The sequence below is a fragment of the Oncorhynchus nerka genome, linkage group LG6 (assembly GCF_034236695.1).
Source record: "Oncorhynchus nerka isolate Pitt River linkage group LG6, Oner_Uvic_2.0, whole genome shotgun sequence".
NCBI classification, from domain to species: Eukaryota; Metazoa; Chordata; class Actinopteri; order Salmoniformes; family Salmonidae; genus Oncorhynchus; species Oncorhynchus nerka.
Window position 1 is genome coordinate 75,964,765 of NC_088401.1, and position 24,279 is coordinate 75,989,043.

At 44.3% G+C, this 24,279-nt stretch overlaps 2 protein-coding genes across 5 annotated transcripts in view; one reads left to right on the plus strand and one right to left on the minus strand.

Annotated features, from left to right (window-relative positions):
* Nucleotides 1-2,246: 2,246 nt before the first annotated feature.
* On the plus strand, nt 2,247-13,332 carry LOC115127392 (E3 ubiquitin-protein transferase RMND5B-like). Of its 2 annotated transcripts, none has more exons than XM_029657006.2 (10): nt 2,247-2,345; nt 3,662-3,834; nt 4,600-4,742; nt 4,927-5,064; nt 5,192-5,292; nt 6,733-6,899; nt 7,410-7,575; nt 9,046-9,148; nt 10,900-11,054; nt 11,183-13,332. In XM_029657006.2, the coding sequence occupies exons 2-10, from the start codon at nt 3,696-3,698 to the stop codon at nt 11,244-11,246; spliced, it is 1,176 nt and encodes a 391-aa protein (XP_029512866.1). In that variant the 5' UTR covers nt 2,247-2,345; nt 3,662-3,695; the 3' UTR covers nt 11,247-13,332. The 2 variants fall into 2 exon arrangements, with proteins under 2 accessions (XP_029512866.1, XP_029512867.1); XM_029657007.2 differs by lacking the exon at nt 2,247-2,345 and adding an exon at nt 2,354-3,552.
* Nucleotides 13,333-15,461: 2,129 nt separating this feature from the next.
* The window catches only part of LOC115115852 (NEDD4-binding protein 3-A-like), a 103,905-nt gene continuing 95,087 nt past the window's right edge, over nt 15,462-24,279 (minus strand). For all 3 annotated transcript variants that reach the window (XM_065019870.1, XM_065019871.1, XM_065019872.1), the window contains exons 5-10: nt 24,059-24,180; nt 22,215-22,401; nt 22,053-22,145; nt 21,274-21,525; nt 19,424-19,679; nt 15,462-17,593 (exon numbers count right to left, since the gene is read on the minus strand). In XM_065019870.1, coding sequence (XP_064875942.1) covers nt 17,064-17,593; nt 19,424-19,679; nt 21,274-21,525; nt 22,053-22,145; nt 22,215-22,401; nt 24,059-24,180 — 1,440 coding nt within the window. In that variant the 3' untranslated portion in view covers nt 15,462-17,063. The remainder of the gene's footprint in view (nt 17,594-19,423; nt 19,680-21,273; nt 21,526-22,052; nt 22,146-22,214; nt 22,402-24,058; nt 24,181-24,279) is intronic.

Genomic DNA, 24,279 nt, shown 5'->3' on the forward strand with positions numbered 1-24,279 from the left:
TAAGGACAAACCAACCCCTTAGTGTTCATGACAAACAGGACTGAATAGAGGGTATTTAAGAACAAACCAACCCCTTAGTGTTCATGACAAACAGGACTGAATAGAGGGTATTTAAGAACAAACCAACCCCTTAGTGTTCATGACAAACAGGACTGAATAGAGGGTATTTCAGAACACACCAACCCCTTAGTGTTCATGACAAACAGGACTGAATAGAGGGTATTTAAGAACAAACCAACCCCTTAGTGTTCATGACAAACAGGACTGAATAGAGGATATTTAAGAACAAACCAACCCCTTCGTGTTCATGACAAACAGGACTGAATAGAAGGTATTTAAGAACAAACCAACCCCTTAGTGTTCATGACAAACAGGACTGAATAGAGGGTATTTAAGAACAAACCAACCCCTTAGTGTTCATGACAAACAGGACTGAATAGAGGGTATTTAAGAACAAACCAACCCCTTAGTGTTCATGACAAACAGGACTGAATAGAGGGTATTTAAGAACAAACCAACCCCTTAGTGTTCATGACAAACAGGACTGAATAGAAGGTATTTAAGGACAAACCAACCCCTTAGTGTTCATGACAAACAGGACTGAATAGAGGGTATTTAAGAACAAACCAACCCCTTAGTGTTCATGACAAACAGGACTGAATAGAGGGTATTTAAGGACAAACCAACCCCTTAGTGTTCATGACAAACAGGACTGAATAGAGGGTATTTAAGAACAAACCAACCCCTTAGTGTTCATGACAAACAAGACTGAATAGAAACCATAAGGGTTACATTTCAAATCTGTTCTTTTTCAACTGCCCTAGTTTGTTGTCCTTTTTGGGGTGTAATTGTGGTTTGTGAATCTGTCACCTAACTTGAAGCAATCCAAGTGTGTGTAAGGATTTATGTGCATGACTGTAATCTAGCCTATTGGGGGTTTCATTGCGCCTTCTAGAAAGATCCCATGCAAAAATCCCTCCAATCGTCTGTTGTGAAGTGTGATAATGCATGTTTAGATCATAAGGAGTGAAAGACGAGATCAATTGGAGTTAATTTGACTTGTACAGATATCCTAATGTAATAATAACATATGCCATTTAGCAGACACTTATCCAAAGCCATTTACAGTCAAGCTTGCATCAATGTTTACGTATGGGTGGTTCAGGGAATCGAACTCACTGTAATGGCGTTGCAAGAGCCGTACTCGACCAACTGAGCTGCAGAGAACAACACTTATCTTACTTACTAGTGCTTCTCTAAACGGTGGTACACCCCTGGCTTGTATGACCACCATGCACCTACAGAAAAGTAGCCTCATTAATGTCTTAATCAAAATAACAGATGGCCTCTTATCCGCCTGTCCCATTATGCCACAGTTTGTACATCTCAATTGTCAGTAGAAAGCACATTTGTTTAAGCAAGTCAGCCATATCAGCTATGTTTTTTAAAGGCAGTAAATGAGGCTGAATGAACTGTTTCGCTGCCAGAGAAGACTCCGCTGATAGCCAGGTGTAGCAGTGGTAAGATGTTGGCTTTATGTAGGCGCCGTTTGTCACTGTTATAGTGCCTTAATGTATTGTTTATTGTTGTGTAGTGGCTTTGCTGGCATGCATCTAAAAACTATTTGGGGAGTTTGCACCACCAAAATGTACATGCTAAAATCGCCACTGATTAGCTTGATCACAGAATCCCTAGTGCAAGATATTTCTTTATTTTGATACTCAGTATGTGGTAATGCAAGTTATTGAAGTAACGGAATTGAGACCTTGAATTTATTGATTACATGAATAATTGAGGCATGTCTTATGAGTGACTTTCAGTGTGTGTGTGTGTGTGTGTGTGTGTGTGTGTGTGTGTGTGTGTGTGTGTGTGTGTGTGTTTTACATCAATGCCGGTCTGGGGTCATTACCAGATAGTTATATCACAGGTGGGAAATCCCCTGGGCAGCTCCAAGCCACACACCTGTCTTCACCATAGGTCTGCAATCTGGCCATAGATCTCCATGCATAACCGTCCATACAGCACCACCTGGGGTTCGCAATGAAGTTGTAGGCTATTGTGAGACAATTTAATATTGGAATCAAATGCTATCACTTTGAAACCTACATTTTACTTGTTTAATAGGCATACATGATTATGTATCAGAGGATACTGATACATAATACATCTGAAAATATAGTATCTTTACACTCTGTAAAAACTGAACAATTGAATCAAGTCTAAGAACCTTACATTCATGGGTAAAGTAACTCCAGTACTTTTATTATGAAAATCCGAGACATGCTACACAGGAAGGAAGTTCCGCAGATCGAAGGACGACTGGTGGAGAATAGCTGTCACGACAGGCAAGTGGTGTTTATGTTGACGTTTTATGTTGTTATTTTTATTTATTTTGATATTTTCTGACATGTCGTTGATATATTTGAGAATTGAAAAAAGTATTTGGACAATCTGGCTATCTTTCTAACTATACAATCAATTAAAATACACCATTATAGACAAGTCAAACAAACAGCTTCGGTCCATGCTAGGTTTACATTACCGTTAGCTAGCTGTTTGTTTACGTTATGCGACAAACGTAGCAAGCTAACTTACTCAACAACATGTCTCAGTTGCCATTAGGATTTCTCGCTGTATGATAATCGCCATTGTAACTAAGTGGTGTTTGATACGACGTCTTATACAGCTAGATAACTAGCTACGCTAGCTGGCTTGGTACTGTTAATATTGTTGTGGATATAGCTAGTTAGCTTAGCTAGCTTAGCTAACTTGATATTTGCTACCATAGCTGTTATCAGAGATTTGTTGTCAGTTTTGAGTAAGTAACAAGAACATAGCTGGCTATATTGTTAGTCTTTAGCTAGCTACTTGACTCAAACAAAGTGTCAGCAAACGATTTGACTAGTTAGCATACCGTTCAAACTCTGTTTTGCAGTCGAATGTCATTGTTTGAGGGCTTGAGGCTATGGACAGGGCCTATTAGCGTCAGCGAGCAAAGCAGTTCCAAAAGTAGCCACTGGTTTACAGTAGGTTTAGCTTCGTACTATAGCTATTTTTACATTTGTCAGATGAGAAATTCAAAAGAAAAGTTTTTATATTTTAGGAAGAGAAGAGGAAAGTTGCTAAGCAATGTTTTTCAAATGTATACAGCAGAAATGCCTAATTTGTCAATGAGACCAAAACATCCAGGCCTAACAACTGTTCTGCACTTGTTGATCTAGAATAGACTGTTCTTCTTTCATATTTTCTGTTGCCTGTCAATGATTATGAATGCTGTGCCACTGCACACTTTAGGCTCTAGCAAATCTGATTCAACTAATCAAGGATTTTGTTGACCAGTTTGGCTAAATCAGTTATACCAGTAGGGAAACAAAACTGTAGAGGTTATGGGAGGATTGCAAAATATTGAGCTATTGTCTCTGACCTTGTTCAGTGGTTCTCAAACCTCTACTCGGGGACCCATAGTTGTTCTATGTATTTGCTATATTCCAGAGCTAGCGCACCTGATTCAACCTGTCAATGAATCATCAAGCCCTTGACTAGGTGATTCAGGTGAGCTGGTTCAGGGCTACAACAATATTGTGAAATGTCTGGTGGTCCCCGGGGAGAGGTTTGAGGACCAGTGATCTAGGCCTAGTTCCATATGTCTTGTCTCTCCCAGGTGGTAGTGAATGCGGTAGAGTCCCAGTCTAGGTATGGAGCAGTGTGCGTGTGTGGAGCGGGAGCTGGAGAAGGTGCTCCATAGGTTCGTCATGTACGGACACCAGTCAGAGGAACGTCTGGACGAACTACTACGCAGCGTCTGTGAGCTACGGGGACAGCTGGTTACATTCGGTAAGGCAGAGCCAGCTCCACGCTCTAGTTTAGAAGTAGTGTCCACTCAAGTCATCAAGTCATTTGCAGGTGCATGGTACTAAATGAAAGAATGATAGATACCTGCACACACTGTTACAGGCCCCATATTTGAGGAATTCGATGCAGGAGTACAACTAAAGCACTTCAACAATATGCAATTGAAGTTATTTAAAAAATGTGGCCCTAGAGAAATGAAATATTGTTTTGCTTCGGTTGCGTGCCTTGACTCGCGAGGGTTCCGGCACAGAATTGATTGATAGGTTTCTTTATGTACATTCAACAGGACTGCTTTTAGCCTTGTTTAACCTTTTAATGTTCTGATTTGTTTGAACCTGATTGCTGTCTCCTTCAGAGCAGAGACATCACTTGAATATCGTTCTAATTCTAGACATTCTGTTACATAGCATTGTTAAAATGTTCCCATGTAATGGGGTCGATAACCATAGAAATATGTAAGGGATAATCAACGAGGGTCTATGCATTCAAAAGCAGCTCAAACATAGAACATGTAAGAATGAACTATAGCCGTTGAATTCCACCGTGCAAATATACCGTGCGTTATAGGGAAATAATGCACGCTCTAGAATGCCCATCATGCCAATCAGAAACGAGTATTCAACAATGGCATGGTGTAAGTCATTATTTCTACGGCGCCAACATGGCTGCCATAGAGTTTTGTGTCATGTCAATCACAATGCAGAAACCTCAATGTACCAGCTCTCTAAATATATGGCTCTCCTTCAGGGGTACAAGATGCAGATCTTTCGGTGCTGTCGCAGACCATGGCCCAGTGTTGTAAGAACATTAAAGAAACGGTACAGCTGCTTGCCTCCAGACACAAGGACATCCACGGCAGTGTCTCCAAAGTCGGCAAAGCTATCGACAGGGTAACATTTTCCCAATAAATACTTTCATTATAGAATCTTTACATTTTTAGAAAAGATGAATGATGACACAATTCCCTTGCGGTTTATAAAATGTACCTTAAACACACAAGGGAGACATTTCAGGCGATTCTGTGTGTTTCATTTCCGGTTATCCTTTGGTTGTTTCCTGGTTGTGTTTCTGTAGAACTTTGATGCAGAGGTGAGTGCAGTGGTGGCAGAGACCGTGTGGGACTCACCTGAGAGACAGAAGTACCTGAGTGAGACCATTGTGGAACACCTGTACAGACAAGGCATGCTGAGCGTGGCAGAGGACCTATGTCAGGTAAACAGCTGAGATGAAACAAAAGCCTGCTCACCCTGTTGGTCCCCAGAACCAGAATTGAAGACATTTGGTGTATTTCATATGCATTAAAACTGCCTGGCTTCTCTGTTGTTTGTGTGTCTCACAGGAGTCTGGAGTAGTGATTGACATGAGCATGAAGCAGCCGTTCTTGGAACTCAACAGGATCCTGGAGGCTTTGAGGATGCAGGACCTCAGACCAGCACTAGAGTATGTACTGTACCTCCTCTCTGTTATATACTGACCTCAGACCAGCACTAGAGTATGTACTGTACCTCCTCTGTTATATACTGACCTCAGACCAGCACTAGAGTATGTCCTGTACCTCCTCTCTGTTATATACTGACCTCAGACCAGCACTAGAGTATGTCCTGTACCTCCTCTCTGTTATATACTGACCTCAGACCAGCACTAGAGTATGTACTGTACCTCCTCTCTGTTATATACTGACCTCAGACCAGCACTAGAGTATGTACTGTACCTCCTCTCTGTTATATACTGACCTCAGACCAGCACTAGAGTATGTCCTGTACCTCCTCTCTGTTATATACTGACCTCAGACCAGCACTAGAGTATGTACTGTACCTCCTCTCTGTGATATACTGACCTCAGACCAGCACTAGAGTATGTACTGTACCTCCTCTGTTATATATTGACCTCAGACCAGCACTAGAGTATGTACTGTACCTCCTCTCTGTTATATACTGACCTCAGACCAGCACTAGAGTATGTACTGTACCTCCTCTCTGTTATATACTGACCTCAGACCAGCACTAGAGTATGTACTGTACCTCCTCTCTGTTATATACTGACCTCAGACCAGCACTAGAGTATGTCCTGTACCTCCTCTCTGTTATATACTGACCTCAGACCAGCACTAGAGTATGTACTGTACCTCCTCTCTGTGATATACTGACCTCAGACCAGCACTATAGTATGTACTGTACCTCCTCTCTGTTATATATTGACCTCAGACCAGCACTAGAGTATGTACTGTACCTCCTCTCTGTTATATACTGACCTCAGACCAGCACTAGAGTATGTACTGTACCTCCTCTCTGTGATATACTGACCTCAGACCAGCACTAGAGTATGTACTGTACCTCCTCTCTGTTATATATTGACCTCAGACCAGCACTAGAGTATGTACTGTACCTCCTCTCTGTTATATACTGACCTCAGACCAGCACTAGAGTATGTACTGTACCTCCTCTCTGTTATATACTGACCTCAGACCAGCACTAGAGTATGTACTGTACCTCCTCTCTGTGATATACTGACCTCAGACCAGCACTAGAGTATGTACTGTACCTCCTCTCTGTGATATACTGACCTCAGACCAGCACTAGAGTATGTACTGTACCTCCTCTCTGTGTGCAGTTGAATGTGAATCAAACCCCTCTTTGATCATTTTCAGCCATTCAGTAACTGATTAACTTTAGAGTAGTGAACACAATTGAGATCTGAAATGCCAGGGTTGAAGGTCAATTAGAATTTCAGTTGACTTCCTGAATTGATTGAATTGGGGTCTATTCACTAGGAGCCAAACAGAAGGAAACTGGGAGGGACCTACCTGAATGTGTCCAATAGAAATGATTGTTTTCAATTTACAACTGTTTGCTACGGTGTGCACTAATGATTACAATCCAGGTGGGCAGTAACAAACCGGCAGCGCCTGCTGGACCTGAACAGTACCCTGGAGTTCAAGCTGCACCGCCTCTACTTCATCAGCCTGTTAAACGGAGGCATCACCAACCAGCTGGAGGCGCTACAGTACGCCAGGCACTTCCAGCCCTTCGCCTCACAGCACCAGAGAGGTAGGAACACAGACAGCCTGGGCCCTGTTCAGGTCAGCAGGGTGGGATAGATAGAAATTTAGGCAGCAGATATATGATGGTCTGAACATAGGCACTAACAGTCCTTCACCTCATAGCACCAGAGGTAGGGACAGACATACCCTGGCTGGGGCCTCCTGGTGGTCTTGAAGAGCTTTTTGACAAGGATGTTTATTAGGCACCAAACATATATATATATATATATATATATATATATATGTTTTTATTGAAACAGGGAGGAACAACCTGTCCAATAAGAAACCCTCATTTTTGTTTTCTCAATAGCTTTCTTACAGGACTTCATAGCTTCTTTCTCTTACCAGCTGACTGACTAATGATCTAGTCTGTGAATGGACACCTTCCTCCCTCCTCCATAACCCCTGTCTCCCCCAGACACCCTGAATAACACTGTCTCCTCTCCCCCAGACACCCTGAATAACACTGTCTCCTCTCCCCCAGACACCCTGAATAACACTGTCTCCTCTCCCCCAGACATCCAGATCCTCATGGGTAGTCTGGTGTACCTGCGGCACGGCATAGAGAACTCTCCCTACCGCTCTCTGTTAGAGACCAACCAGTGGGCTGACATATGTAACAGCTTCACCAGGGACGCCTGCGCTCTGCTGGGGCTATCTGTAGAGTCACCTCTCAGTGTCAGGTTAGACACACACACACACACACACACACACACACACACACACACACACACACACACACACACACACACACACACACACACAGCAGTATAACGCTGATAGTAAGATTCCTTGTCATCGTTTTTCACTGCAGTATGCACAGTTGAAGTCGGAAGTTTACATACACTTAGGTTGGAGTCATTAACTCGTTTTTCATCGGAAAATCAAAAGAAATCAGCCAAGACCCCAGAAAAAACATTGTAGACCTCCATGAGTCTGGTTCATCCTTGGCAGCAATTTCCAAATGCCTGAAGGTACCACATTCATATGTACAAACAATAGTAAGCATGGGACCACGCAGCTGTCATATCGCTCAGGAAGGAGACGTGTTCTGTCTCCTAGAGATGAACGTACTTTGGTGCGAAAAGTGCAAATCAACCCCATAACAACAGCAAAGGACCTTGTGAAGATGCTGGAGGAAACAGGTACAAAAGTATCTACATCCACAGTAAAACGAGTCCTATATCAACATAACCTGAAAGGCCGCTCAGCAAGGAAGAAGCCACTGCTCCAAAACCACCGTAAAAAAGCCAGATTACGGTTCGCAACTGCACATCGGGACAAAGATCCTACTTTCTGGAGAAATGTCCTCTGGTCTGATGAAACAAATAGAACTGTTTGGCCATAATGACCATTGTTATGGTTGGAGGAAAAAGGGGGAGGCTTGCAAGCCGAAGAACACCATCCCAACCATGAAGCACGGGGGTGGCAGCATCATGTTGTGTGGGTGCTTTGCTGCAGGAGGGACTGGTTCTCTTCACAAAATAGATGGCATCATGAGGATGGAAAATTAGGTGGATATATTGAAGCCACATCTCAAGACATCAGGAACTTATAGCTTGGTCGCAAATGGGTATTCCAAATGGGCAATGACCCCGATCATACTTCCAAAGTTGTGGCAAAATGGCTTAAGGACAACAAATTCAAGGTATTGGAGTGGCCATCACAAAACCCTGACCTCAATTCTATAGAAAACTTGTGGGCAGAACTGAAAAAGCATGTGCGAGCAAGGAGGCCTACAAACCTGACCCAGTTACACCAGCTCTGTCAGGAGGAATGGGACAAAATTCACCCAACTTATTGTGGGAAGCTTGTGGAAGGCTACCAGAAACGTTTGACCCAAGTTAAACAATATAAAGGCAATGCTACCAAATACTAATTGAGTGTATGTAAACTTCTGACCCACTGGGAATGTGATGAAATAAATAAAAGCTGAAATAAATAATTCTCTCTGCAATTACTCTGACATTTCACATTCCTAAAACAAAGTGGTGATCCTAACTGACCTAAGACAGTGAATTTTTACTAGGATTAAATGTCAGGAATTGTGAAAAACTGAGTTTAAATGTATTTAGTTAGCTAAGCTGTAGGTAAACCTCCGACTTCAACGATATCTGTGATTTCCATGTGTGTCTCTCTGTGTTGAATGTCAGTTTTGCGTCAGGCTGCATGGCTCTGCCCGTCCTGATGAACATCAAACAGGTGATTGAACAGAGACAGTGTAGTGGAGTCTGGACACACAAGGACGAGCTGCCCGTAAGTCTCCCTCTCTAAGCTCTCTGATTTTCTCTCATGACTTTCTCTGGGTGACTTTCTCTGGGTGGTGAATCCTCAGAGTATTTATTAGCATTTAAAAGCAAGAATTGTAATTCATAACTATTTTTTAACTATTCATGAAATAGAAAAAAAATAACATGTATAATACTACACTGCTCAAAAAAAATATAGGGAACACTTAAACAACACAATGTAACTCCAAGTCAATCACACTTCTGTGAAATCAAACTGTCCACTTAGGAAGCAACACTGATTGACAATAAATTTCACATGCTGTTGTGCAAATGGAATAGACAACAGGTGGAAAATATAGGCAATTAGCAAGACACCCCCAATAAAGGAGTGGTTCTGCAGGTGGTGACCACAGACCACTTCTCAGTTCCTATGCTTCCTGGCTGATGTTTTGGTCACTTTTGAATGCTGGCGGTGCTTTCACTCTAGTGGTAGCATGAGACTGAGTCTACAACCCACACAAGTGGCTCAGGTAGCGCAGCTCATCCAGGATGGAACATCAATGCGAGCTGTGGCAAGAAGGTTTGCTGTGTCTGTCAGCGTAGTGTCCAGAGCATGGAGGCGCTACCAGGAGACAGGCCAATACATCAGGAGACGTGGAGGAGGCCGTAGGAGGGCAACAACCTAGCAGCAGCAGGACCGCTACCTCCGCATTTGTGCAAGGAGGAGCAGGAGGAGCACTGCCAGAGCCCTGCAAAATGACCTCCAGCAGGCCACAAATGTGCATGTGTCTGCTGAAACGGTCAGAAACAGACTCCATGAGGGTGGTATGAGGGCCCGACGTCCACAGGTGGGGGTTGTGCTTACAGCCCAACACCGTGCAGGACGTTGGTGCAGAACACCAAGATTGGCAAATTCGCCACTGGCGCCCTGTGCTCTTCACAGATGAAAGCAGGTTCACACTGAGCACATGTGACAAACGTGACAGTCTGGAGACGCCGTGGAGAACGTTCTGCTGCCTGCAACATCCTCCAGCATGACCGGTTTGGCGGTGGGTCAGTCATGGTGTGGGGTGGCATTTCTTTGGGGGGCCGCACAGCGCTCCATGTGCTCGCCAGAGGTAGCCTGACTGCCATTAGACCCCTTGTGAGACCATATGCTGGTGCGGTTGGCCCTGGGTTCCTCCTAATGCAAGACAATGCTAGACCTCATGTGGCTGGAGTGTGTCAGCAGTTCCTGCAAGAGGAAGGCATTGATGCTATGGACTGGCCCGCCCGTTCCCCAGACCTGAATCCAATTGAGCACATCTGGGACATCATGTCTCGCTCCATCCCCCAACGCCACGTTGCACCACAGACTGTCCAGGAGTCCCTCATCGGGAGCATGCCTAGGCGTTGTAGGGAGGTCATACAGGCACGTGAAGGCCACACACACCTACTGAGCCTCATTTTGACTTGTTTTAAGGACATTACATCAAAGTTGGATCAGCCTGTAGTGTGGTTTTCCACTTTAATTTTGAGTGTGACTCCAAATCTAGACCTCCATGGGTTGATACATTTGATTTCCATTGATACATTTTGCGTGATTTTTGTTGTCAGCACATTCAACTGTGTGAAGAAAAAAGTATTTAATCAGAATATTTCATTCATTCAGATCTAGGATGTGTTATTTTAGTGTTCCCTTAATTTTTTTGAGCAGTGTATAACCATTTCTAATGGATTATTAATGAAGGTTGTCATAGAAGGGTAACGGAGCGGTCCTGTCTCCCCTCCCTCCAGATTGAGATAGATCTGGGGAAGAAGTGCTGGTACCACTCTGTGTTCGCCTGTCCCATCCTCCGACAGCAGACGTCAGAGAGCAACCCTCCCATGAAGCTCATCTGTGGACACGTCATCTCCAGAGACGCCCTCAACAAACTCACCAACGCTGGAAAGTGAGTCTGATCCAGGTTGACAGGCAGACAAACAGGCACTCAACCATTGACAGTCAGACCTGTGGAACTCTGTGGTTAAACTCTCCTGCCGGTCTGTATATGTCTAACTCTGTCCTCCATCTCCTCAGACTGAAATGTCCCTACTGTCCCATGGAGCAGAACCCGTCAGATGCCAAGCAGATCTTCTTTTGATCCCCCATCCTGTTTCCTGAAACCCCCTGGAAACCCCCAGGCAAAGTGGAGCTCCTTTGAGCTACAGTAGCGACCTGCTACCCCAGGACCCCTGTAAATCCCCCATCCTACCTCCTGAGAGAGAGAGATCTCAAAAGGATCATTCATTCATTGACACTCATTTGCAGCTGCCTGCAGAACTTACTATAGTATCGGCTAATTCTGGTTAAGGATGTGATGATGTGTTATCATGGGGTGTTGAGTTGTAGAGTTTTTGGACGACTGCTCTGTTCCTTGTTTCTTTCCTCTATATATCCATCTGTAGGCTTTCCTCAAAACACAGAATCCTCTATACATCCATCTGTAGGCTTTCCTCAGAACACAGAATCCTCTATATATCCATCTGTAGGCTTTCCTCAGAACACAGAATCCTCTATACATCCATCTGTAGGCTTTCCTCAGAACACAGAATCCTCTCCAAATCCATCTGTAGGCTTTCCTCAGAACACAGCATCCTCTATATATCCATCTGTAGGCTTTCCTCAGAACACAGAATCCTCTATATATCCATCTGTAGGCTTTCCTCAGAACACAGAATCCTCTCTATATCCATCTGTAGGCTTTCCTCAGAACACAGAATCCTCTCTTTATCCATCTGTAGGCTTTCCTCAGAACACAGAATCCTCTCTATCCATTTGTAGGCTTTCCTCAGAACACAGAATCCTCTCTATATGCATCTGTAGGCTTTCCTCAGAACACAGAATCCTCTCTTTATCCATCTGTAGGCTTTCCTCAGAACACAGAATCCTCTCTATCCATTTGTAGGCTTTCCTCAGAACACAGAATCCTCTCTATATGCATCTGTAGGCTTTCCTCAGAACACAGAATCCTCTCTATATCCATCTGTAGGCTTTCCTCAGAACACAGAATCCTCTCTATATCCATCTGTAGGCTTTCCTCAGAACACAGAATCCTCTATATATCCATCTGTAGGCTTTCCTCAGAACACAGAATGGTCGGTTGAATGGATGTTAGGTGATGTGACATTATGGTTTTTAGGAAGTTGTCTGATTTCAGGAGAGTATTTAAACTTCTATATTACAGAGGTAAAGCTCAGTGGCCTCTGAGAAAGTATATTCACATATATATTTTATTGAGAGGTTGTGATTGGCTGATAGGTTGAGGTGACCGTGGTTACAGTTTGTGAATGGAACACTGATTGTAAAAAAGTAAAATCTTGCCTATTGGCTATGATGTAATAAAGGCCCTGATTGGTTGAAAGTCGCTATGGGTTACAGTACATGTATGTGTGATGATCAGCAGTTGTGATCATGGAGAGGTCGAGGGTCAATTGGCTGATTGATTTTGCAACTGCCTCCAATAACAATAATTTTCCTGTTTCTCGTTCTGTGTAGGCCGATGTATTTAACAAAAACAAATTATACTACTGTGAAGTCTGATTTTGTTTTTATTTATCATCGCTAGAATCAAGTCTCCTGTAAAATAGTGAAACCTTAAGTAACTTTATACCTTTTTATGAAATATAATTCTGCCACAAAATAACAACATCAGTATTGGATCCATGATCAAATCCTTCTCCTTGGACCAAACGGATAGCTCTCAGTCCATGAAATGGTGATGTCATACCAGTCCATGAAATGGTGATCTCATACCAGGCAATGAAATGGTGATGTCATACCAGCCCATGAAATGGTGATGTCAGCAAGGTCTGCACCAGCATATCTTTAACAGCCGACACATGGTAGCAGTCAGCCATTATATCAACTCTGCACTGATCTCCAGTCAGAGTGAATGATGGTAACAGGTCTTTATTTGTGCGTACACATTTCTTTTGTGTTTAGTTGACATTTTATTTCCTGCTTTTGGTTGACAATCATTCACCTCCTTTCCCAGAATACATTAAGATCTGTTATGGCTTCTTCTTTGGGTTCTTTTTCTTTTCCAGCAGTCAGAGTTATTGAGTTCTTGTCTGATAGGTTTGCCTTTTACCTGCTTCTTTATTCAAGTTTTATTGTACATATTTATTCTCTAACATGTTTCATATTATACTTGCATCTTGAAATGGAATAAAAACTTTATACTCCAACTCTGTTTTTATGTTTGTGAAATGTATCAGAGTTTGGTTGTTTTTCTGTTTGGTTAGCTTCAGAAAGATGCCTGAGTTTGGTTGTTTTTCTGTTTGGTTAGCTGCAGAAAGATGTCAGAGTTTGGTTGTTTTTCTGTTTGGTTAGCTGCAGAAAGATGTCAGAGTTTGGTTGTTTTTCTGTTTGGTTAGCTGCAGAAAGATGTCAGAGTTTGGTTGTTTTTCTGTTTGGTTAGCTGCAGAAAGATGTACCGGGTAGTTATTTTTTGGTGACAGCCAATACTAGCTACTATTATTGACTCACATGCTCTTCCTGCAGATGCCACCAGATGGCGGCCTTACCACACCAGATGACTCCATACTAAACAACATGCCTCAGCCTGAGATTGTAGTTGCAGAAACATCTCCACCTGGGCTGGCTGTATTCACTTCACGCAAAAAAACGATCCTCCTGTTGACTTTAACTAGTGTGTGGTATAGTTGTAAGTAATACTGTAAGTTGCCTAACATTGAATGCTTGAAATCCGAGCAGTGTGGGTTGCATGTGTAGAGTCCCTCCTACATACAGAGCAGCAACACAGAATCATGAGTTAATATCGTTCATCAACCCACACTCAGAAGACAATCGCCCTCTCACAGTCACCTATGTGAGTTGTGGAGTTATATTAAGCCCTGGTTTATATAATGTTAGATGGAGGTTGGTGAGTCAGAGGGAGGGGGAGGGATGGTGTTTGGCTTGACCCCCTCCCCGGGAACATACACGTCAAGTCTAAAACAGGGTTGTTTGCTAACTGCTCAAACCATGAACCTGGCAACTACACAAGTCAAATATGCTTGACAGTGGGTTGCAGGAGGGGTCATTAATAATGGCTGGGATGGAGTGAATGGAAACCAGGTGTTTAATGAGTTGGATGCCATTCCATATGTTCCGTTCATGCCATTACTACGAGTCCGTCCTCCCCAATTAAGGTTGCACCAACCTCCTGTGGTACATACACAGATATTTTTCCATCAGGGTTCTAAAAGAACACTGGGTGTTTGTGTGTCCAGCACTCAACTTCACAAAACCACACAGGGCAGCCACTCCCCTTCTCTTCAGCTTACCTTGGCTGGCTCCCATGGAAAGACCTGTTCCTTACGCTAACAAAGATCCTCCTCTGTTCACATCTAGGCTGACCTCTGCCCTCTAATGTCCAAACTCAGGGAGGAGGTATGTAAGGGCCAGGTTTGTACAGGGGAGTGACAGGGTGTGTGGTGATAAGGATCCAAGGCCGAGACATTCTAAAGGGGACTTTCCTAGCAGATTCCTCCAATCTGTAGTTCAGAGGGGCCACAAAAACTCATCTCTCAGTTACTACAGATATTGGGAGAATCTCAGTTGCATACTCCTCGTGTCTTCTCCACCTTCTCAAAACCCATTGGATGAATAAGCCAGGAGTCCCGCCCCTCTGACCTTCTCCTCCAATTGGTTTTGAGAAGAAGGCGAACAGTAGACAATTGAGAGATTCTCCCAGTGTCCAGTCCTGCACACAACAATAGGTATTTAAAGTCCCAGGAGGATGGGGGAAAGGTAACCAAGTCTGAGATGAATGTACAGTTAAAAAGGGGGTGTAAAAATGACAGTGTTGACATAACCCAGGATGAGTACTAACAACAAGGGGAATTTTTGTCTTGTAAAATTTTGTAAAATGATGCAGTAATTGCAGTGTAAATTCAACTCAAATCAGTGGAATAAAAAAATATTATTACACGTGTGAATTGTAACATCATTTTGAGTCAAATTGACTGAGAATGTGACACTACTTGTAGAGTAACTTTAACACTATGTAGAATGGGACCAAATGTTATCTGAAACAGTGTTGAATTCACTCTTAGGAGTTAAATGAACACTTTTATTTTGACTGTGTAGTACAAGACTCTAGGGTTTATGTATGTTACTGGGTTCAGTGTAGTATAGCATAGTACAGTACATTATAGTATAGTGTAGTATAGCATAGTACAGTACATTATAGTATAGTGTAGTATACCCTACCAGTGAATTACTACAAGGTGTAGATACAGGTTGTGATTTTGTTTTTATTACTTAGGCAACTGCTAACGTAAAAGAAATAGCCCTCAAAGAAACTCTCCCACCACTTGATAAATGTTTATTATAGAAATTCAGAACCAACATATATAATATATATATTTATATATATATTTATTTAACTCCAGTGGTTTAACACAAGTCACAGTACAGTATTTATTTTTCCCTAAACAAAACGTTGCTGTCGGATGAAAAACTATTTTTGCCATATATATCTATATATTTTTTTACATGTATTGAAAGCAGTAACTCCCGTCAATGAACTCTGAATATTTAATGAATCTAGGACCAATAAAATGTATTCAAAATAACTTGAGAAAAGTTATGTAATTGTATGTTTGTTAATGGGAAAATATGGCAATTTTCTTCCATTTGCTGAAAAGTATCCGTTTAGGAGATGAGGTTTTTTCTCCGACAGCAACAATAGATGATCAGTAATTAGTCCAATGGGATGCAGAATAACGGCCAGCGCTGTAATATCAGACTATTCAGGCTATTTCCTCAAAGAGTACATGCTTCTGCAGCATTAGTATATCTAGCTAACAACTATATACAGATCACAATATAGTGATTTGGGGACAGAAAATAGAATCACATGACAATAAATATAAATTCCATTAAATGTCCTGAATACAGTATTGTTACAGTATTACAGGTTTCTTAACGGGTCATTTTCCAACAACAAAAACAAGACTAAAATTCCCCTTGTTGTTAATGGCAGAGCAACAGCATCCGCGTGTTGGCCTCTGATGGTCTAGTGATGTTATGTTTCTCCTCTGAGCCCAGCTCCCTGGACGCTCCCTGAATGAAGAGAACTTTTAATGTCATTTACATTCGGCCTACTCTACACACTACAGACTTATTATCCAGTGACAATGACCGTACCTCACCTCACAGGGACAAAACCCAAATCCCTTTAGATCCTTTGGACAACGTTCTAGGTTGCATCTGAAACGGCTCCCTATTTCCTATGTAGTGCACTACTTTTGACAAGAGCCCCATTGGTCCTGGTCAAAAGAAGTGCACTATACAGGGAATAGGGTGCCATTTGGGACGCATGCCTACCCTTACTTTCCCCCAGTCAGTGTTTGAACTTCAAGCCCACAGAAGGGCTGTGAGGATCGGAACTGTCAAACACACTGGTTTGATTATATACACACAGAACAACATTTGAATAAGTAACATTTACAAATAGGTTTATTATTATTATTATCCTTTGTACATACAAGCAGCCCTCTAAAGTGACGTTTGGTCGGTGTCATGCTTGAAGGATTGTAAAGTGTTCTCGACTCTAATACGCTGTCATTGATTGGTGGACTGAAACAGGAAGTTGTCATTTATTGGTGGATTGAAACAGGAAGTCGGAAGTGGAACTTCCAAAAAACAGTACCAGAGAGGGTATCATTGTATTGCTGACTATATATGCACACTATTCAGTCTAGTTCACACAGGTATAGGAGTGCAGTGTTGTTTTGGAATTGGAACTGGGCCCTCCACAAGGAAATAAAGATAAGGGGTGAGGATTTGGTTTGGAATGGGGCCCTCCTGTCCTTTAAAGTCTGTAAGAAGCCTGAGTATTCATCAAGGAGACAGGAAGAGGGGTTGAGTGTTTGGTTTGGAATGGGCCCCCCATCTAGTGTCCACTCAGTCAAATCTCAGACGACTCTATCCTCTCTATCCAGGGAAGACCAGGAGGAGTATTGCTGTCTTCCTCTCCTCTTTCTCTCTCTCCTCCTCCTCTTCCTCTCCTCACCTCCTGCACTTCCCTCTCCAGTGACTCGTTACTGTAGTCTCCCATCTCTCGCCCTCCTCCTTCTCCTCCTCTTCCTCCCCTCACATCTTGCAGTTCTCTCTCCAGTGTTCCTCCGACTCCTTCTCCTCTGAGTAGGTATAGTTCTCTCTCCAGTGTTCCTCCTCCTCCTCCTCTGAGCAGGTATAGTTCTCTCTCCAGTGTTCCTCCTCCTCCTCCTCCTCCTCTGAGCAGGTATAGTTCTCTCTCCAGTAGTTGGTTGTGGTGGTACATGTCCAGGTAGCTGGCCTGCAGCTCTCTCTGGTAGCAGATGACTTTCTCCTTCTCTGTCTGCCACGTCTGTCTCTCCTGCTCGAAGGCCGTAGCCTGGGCCTCGCTCTGACAACGCTCTAACAACAGCTCTGCTCTCAGACGCTCCTCTGTAGAGCCTGGAGATAAAGAGAGAGAGGGAGGGAGAGAGAGGAGGAAGATAAAGAGAGGGAGGGAGAGAGAGGAGGAAAGAGGAAGAAGATAAAGAGAGGGAGAGAGAGGAGGAACATAAAAAGAGGGAGGGAGAGGGAAGATAAAGAGAGGGAGGGAGAGGGAAGATAAAGAGAGGGAGGGAGAGGAGGAACATAAAAAGAGGGAGGGAGAGGGAGGGAGAGAGGGAAGATAAAAAGAGGGAGGGAGAGAGAGGGAAAGAGGAGGAAGAGAAAGAGAGGGAGAGAGAGGGAAGATAAAGAGAGGGAGGGAGAGGGAAGATAAAGAGAGGGAGGGAGAGGGAAGATAAAGAGAGGGAGGGAGAGAGAGGGAAAGAGGGGGAAGAGAAAGAGAGGGAGAGAGAGGGAAGATAAAGAGAGGGGAGCAGAGAGAGAGAACGAGATAAAGACAATTTTATGATCACCAATTAGCTTATTGGTCAACACAGTAACATTAGTCACACAAACACATGACAATCAATCATAATGTAACATAACTATCAAACATAATATAACATTACAATGAAACATAACATAAAAATCAAACATACCATTAAATAACAATCAAACATAACACAACCATCAAACACAACCATCAAACACAACCATCAAACACAACCATCAAACACAACCATCAAACATAACCATCAAACATAACCATCAAACATAACCATCAAACATAACCATCAAACATAACCATCAAACACAACCATCAAACATAACCATCAAACATAACCATCAAACACAACCATCAAACATAACCATCAAACATAACCATCAAACATAACCATCAAACATAACCATCAAACATAACCATCAAACATAACCATCAAACACAACCATCAAACACAACCATCAAACATAACCATCAAACATAACCATCAAACATAACCATCAAACATAACCATCAAACATAACCATCAAACATAACAATTAAACATAACCATCAAACATAACAATTAAACATAACCATCAAACATAACCATCAAACATAACCATCAAACATAACCATCAAACATAACCATCAAACACAACCATCAAACATAACCATCAAACATAACCATCAAACATAACCATCAAACACAACCATCAAACATAACCATCAAACATAACCATCAAACATAACCATCAAACATAACCATCAAACATAACCATCAAACACAACCATCAAACATAACCATCAAACATAACCATCAAACATAACCATCAAACACAACCATCAAACATAACCATCAAACATAACCATCAAACATAACCATCAAACATAACCATCAAACATAACCATCAAACATAACCATCAAACATAACCATCAAACATAACCATCAAACACAACCATCAAACATAACCATCAAACATAACCATCAAACATAACCATCAAACATAACCATCAAACATAACCATCAAACACAACCATCAAACATAACCATCAAACATAACCATCAAACATAACCATCAAACACAACCATCAAACATAACCATCAAACATAACAATTAAACATAACAATTAAACATAACCATCAAACATAACCATCAAACATAACCATCAAACACAACCATTAAACATAACCATCAAACACAACCATCAAACATAACAATCAAACACAACCATCAAACATAACATGTCAAACATAACATGATAATAAATGATCTTTAACAGACCATTTTTTTAATCAAAAGTGACTTACAGTCATGCTTGCATACATTTTAGGTATATGTGGCCCCAGGAATCAAACCCACAACCCTGGCGGTGCAAGCGCCATGCACGACCAACTGAGCTACAGAGGACCACATATCTATACCTGATGCCCCTCCTGATCCTCGAGACTCTAGTGTTCCACTCTCCTCTGCTCCACCTTTCTCCAGTTGTCGAAGTTGTGCCCCCTGTAGGGCTGTCTGCAGCGTGTCTATCTGTCCATCACTTCTCTGCAGCTCTCCTCTGGTCTCTCTCAGCTGGGTCTTCAGCTGGAACAGCTCTGACAGCTTGCTGGTCACCTCCGCCTGGGAATCACGCAGCTGTTGCTTCAACAACGAGATCTCACCCGACTTCTGACACACCTGAAAGATAAGGAGGGAGGGGTGGTGAAAGAGGATGTTAAATAAACCCTGCTCTTCACCAGCATCCCTCAGTCAAATCCTCCTCTCAATTCAATTCAATTCAAGGGGCTTTATTGGCATGGGGAAACATGTGTTAACATTGCCAAAGCAAGTGAGGTAGATAATATACACAAGTGAAATAAACAATCAAAATTAACCTATGCCTGTCCTCCGTCCTCTTAGTTCACAGACCCATCTCTGTGTGTTTACCTTCACTTACCTACAACTCTCCATCCTTCTACCCCCTCACCTCCCCACTACATCCTCCTACCCCCTCACCTTCCCACTACACCCTCACCTTCCCCACTACATCCTCCTACTCCCTCACCTTCCCCACTACATCCTCCTACTCCCTCACCTTACCCACTCCATCCCCCACCCCCTCACCTTCCCCACTCCATCCCTGAAAACCCCTCACCTTCCCCACTCCATCCCGAAAACCCCTCACCTTCCCCACTCCATCCCCCAACCCTCTCACCTTACCCACTACATCCTCCTACACCCTCACCTTCCATACTACATCATCCTACCCCCTCACCTTCCCCACTACATCCTCCTACCCCCTCACCTTACCCCCACATCCTCCTACACCCTCACCTTACCCCTACATCCTCCTACCCCCTCACCTTCCCCACTCCATCCCGAAAACCCCTCACCTTCCCCACTCCATCCCCGAAAACCCCCTCACCTTCCCCACTCCATCCCCCAACCCTCTCACCTTACCCACTACATCCTCCTACACCCTCACCTTCCATACTACATCATCCTACCCCCTCACCTTCCCCACTACATCCTCCTACCCCCTCACCTTACCCACCACATCCTCCTACACCCTCACCTTACCCACTACATCCTCCTACCCCCTCACCTTCCCACTACATCCTCCTACCCCCTCACCTTCCCCACTACATCATCCTACCCCCTCACCTTACCCACTACATCCTCCTACACCCTCACCTTACCCACTACATCCTCCTACCCCCTCACCTTCCCCACTACATCATCCTACCCCCTCACCTTACCCACTACATCCTCTTACACCCACACCTTCCATACTACATCATCCTACACCCTCACCTTACCCACTACATCATCCTACCCCCTCACCTTCCATACTACATCCTCCTACCCCCTCACCTTACCCACCACATCCTCCTACACCCTCACCTTACCCACTACATCCTCCTACCCCCTCACCTTCCCCACTACATCATCCTACCCCCTCACCTTACCCACTACATCCTCCTACACCCTCACCTTACCCACTACATCCTCCTACCCCCTCACCTTCCCCACTACATCATCCTACCCCCTCACCTTACCCACTACATCCTCCTACACCCTCACCTTACCCACTACATCCTCCTACCCCTCACCTTCCCCACTACATCATCCTACCCCCTCACCTTACCCACTACATCCTCTTACACCCACACCTTCCATACTACATCATCCTACACCCTCACCTTCCCCACTACATCATCCTACCCCCTCACCTTCCATACTACATCCCCTCACCCCTCACCTTCCCCACTCCATCCCCCCACCCCCTCACCTGCCACTGAGTCTCCTCCAGAGTAGGGCTGGTTCCCCTCAGACTGCCCTGACCCTCTCTCTGTCTCCCCCCTTCCGGAGCTTCCAGTTCGTCCTGCAGTCTGTTCTTCTCCTGCTGGGCCTTGTGCAGCTGCAGCTGCAGTGCATGCTGGGAATGCTGAGCATGCTGGGAAACCTGACGCAGCTTGGCGGCGTACAGATGCTTCAACTCCTCCAACTCCTTCTCCCACAGACGCTGTTTACCTTCAAACACCTACAGGGAGGGAGGGAAGGGGAGAAGGGCGAGGGTGAGAGATAAAGGGGGGGAGAGAGATAGAGTGAGGGTGAGATAGAGGGGGAGGGTGAGATAGAGGGGGAGGGTGAGATAGAGGGGAAGGGTGAGATAGAGGGGAAGGGTGAGATAGAGGGGGAGGGTGAGATAGAGGGGAAGGGTGAGATAGAGGGGAGGGTGAGATAGAGGGGAGGGTGAGATAGAGGGGAGGGTGAGATATAGGGGGAGGGTGAGATAGAGGGGAAGGGTGAGATAGAGGGGGAGGGTGAGATAGAGGGGGAGGGTGAGATAGAGGGGAGGGTGAGATATAGGGGAGGGTGAGATAGAGGGGAAGGGTGAGATAGAGAGGGGGAGGGGGAGATAAAAAGAAAGACAGGGGGAGGGGAGACAACCAAAAAAGAAAGACAGTTATAGACGCACAACCACATGCCCACACACACACACACACACACACACACACACACACACACACACACACACACACACACACAAGCTGGTCTACTCATAACCTGTGCAATGGCTCCTTCACTCTCATCCAGGTTCCTCCTCATCTGTTTCAGCTCGTGTTCCTTCTCCACCAGCCTCTCCTCCAGATCACGCACCTGGACAGTCAACCAACCAATCAGTCATTCAACTAATGAAATCAACCAACTGATCCATCCATCACTCACCACCTCCTCTACGGAGAACGACAGTTCGTAAGGGGGCGGAGCCTCCCCTCCATATGGCGCCAGGCGGCTGAGCGTTGCCATGCTACGACACGACATGGCCATCTCCGTCATAGCAACCCCCGACGACCCCGCAACCTCTGATGCTCGGTCCAGAGAGCCAATGGTGTTGATGTGGCTCATGGAGGCACTGAGGGTGGTAACATACATCTTCATCATCATCATTACCATTATCATCGTCATATCTATCCTCTGTTTCATCATCACTGATCTACAGAGAAACACACAGACAGAGAGACACACAGACACAGAGAGAGACACACAGACACAGAGAGACACACAGACACACACATAGACACACACATAGACACACACAGGCACACAGAGAGACACACAGACACAGAGAGACACACAGACACAGACACACACATAGACACACACATAGACACAGACAGGCACACAGAGAGACACACAGACACAGAGAGACACACAGACACACACATAGACACACACATAGACACATACATAGACACAGACAGGCACACAGAGAGACACACAGACACAGAGAGACACACAGACACACACATAGACACACACATAGACACACACATAGACACAGACAGGCACACAGAGAGACACACAGACACAGAGAGACACACAGACACACACATAGACACACACATAGACACAGACAGGCACACAGAGAGACACACAGACACAGAGAGACACACAGACACACACAGAGAGACACACATAGACACACACAGAGAGACACACAGACACACAGAGAGACACACAGACACAGAGAGAGACACACAGACACACACATAGACACACACATAGACACAGAGACACACAGACACAGACAGACACACATAGACACAGAGAGAGACACACAGACACACAGAGAGACACATAGACACAGAGAGACACACAGACACACAGAGACACACAGACAGAGAGACACAGTCACAGAGAAAGACACACAGTCACAGAGAGAGACACACAGACACAGAGCGAGACACACAGACACAGACACACAGACACAGAGAGACACACAGACATAGACACACAGACACAGGAGACACAGAGAGACACACAGACACAGAGAGAGACACACACAGAGACACACAGACACACAGAGAGACACACAGACACAGAAAGACAGACACAGAGAGACACACAGTCACAGAAAGACAGACACAGAGACAGACACACAGTCACAGAGAAAGACAGACACAGAGAGAGAGACACACAGACACAGAGAGAGACACACAGACACAGAGAGAGACACACACAGACACAGAGAGACACACAGACACAGAGAGAGACACACAGACAAAGAGAGAGACACACAGACAGAGAGAGACACAGACACAGAGAAGACACACAGACACAGAGAGAGACACACAGACACAGAGAGAGACACACAGACACAGAGAGAGACACAGAGAGAGACACACACACAGAGAGACACACAGAGAGACACACAGACACACAGAGAGAGACACACAGACACAGAGAAAGACAGACACAGAGAGAGAGACACACAGTCACAGAGAAAGACAGACACAGAGAGAGAGACACACAGTCACAGAGAAAGACAGACACAGAGAGAGAGACACACAGACACAGAGAGAGACACACAGACACAGAGAGAGACACACAGACACAGAGAGAGACACACAGACACAGAGAGAGACACACAGACACAGAGAGAGACACACAGACACAGAGAGAGACACACAGACACAGAGAGAGACACACAGACACAGAGAGAAACACACAGACACAGAGAGAAACACACAGTCACAGAGAGAGACAGACACAGAGAAACAGGAGTTGACCTGATGTGAGCCAACTGTGGTCTGAAGGGAGGTCTGTATGGAGGAAGACTGTTCATGGAGTTATGACCAGAGTCTGACAGGTTCTCATCCTCCTGACTCAGACCACGCACTGACGCCACCGCCTGTATCACAACATTAATACCAACTGTTATCATCACCATAACCAGCATCATCATCAGCATCATCATCATCACTATCATGATTACCAGCATTATCACTAT

Bases quoted from the DNA above. Each gene is read 5' to 3' on its own strand.
- LOC115127392 (XM_029657006.2), top strand. From the start codon at position 3,696: ATGGAGCAGTGTGCGTGTGTGGAGCGGGAGCTGGAGAAGGTGCTCCAT. The intron at 3,835-4,599 runs GTAAGGCAGAGC...GCTCTCCTTCAG, and splicing joins GGGACAGCTGGTTACATTCG to GGGTACAAGATGCAGATCTT. The intron at 4,743-4,926 runs GTAACATTTTCC...GTGTTTCTGTAG, and splicing joins TCGGCAAAGCTATCGACAGG to AACTTTGATGCAGAGGTGAG.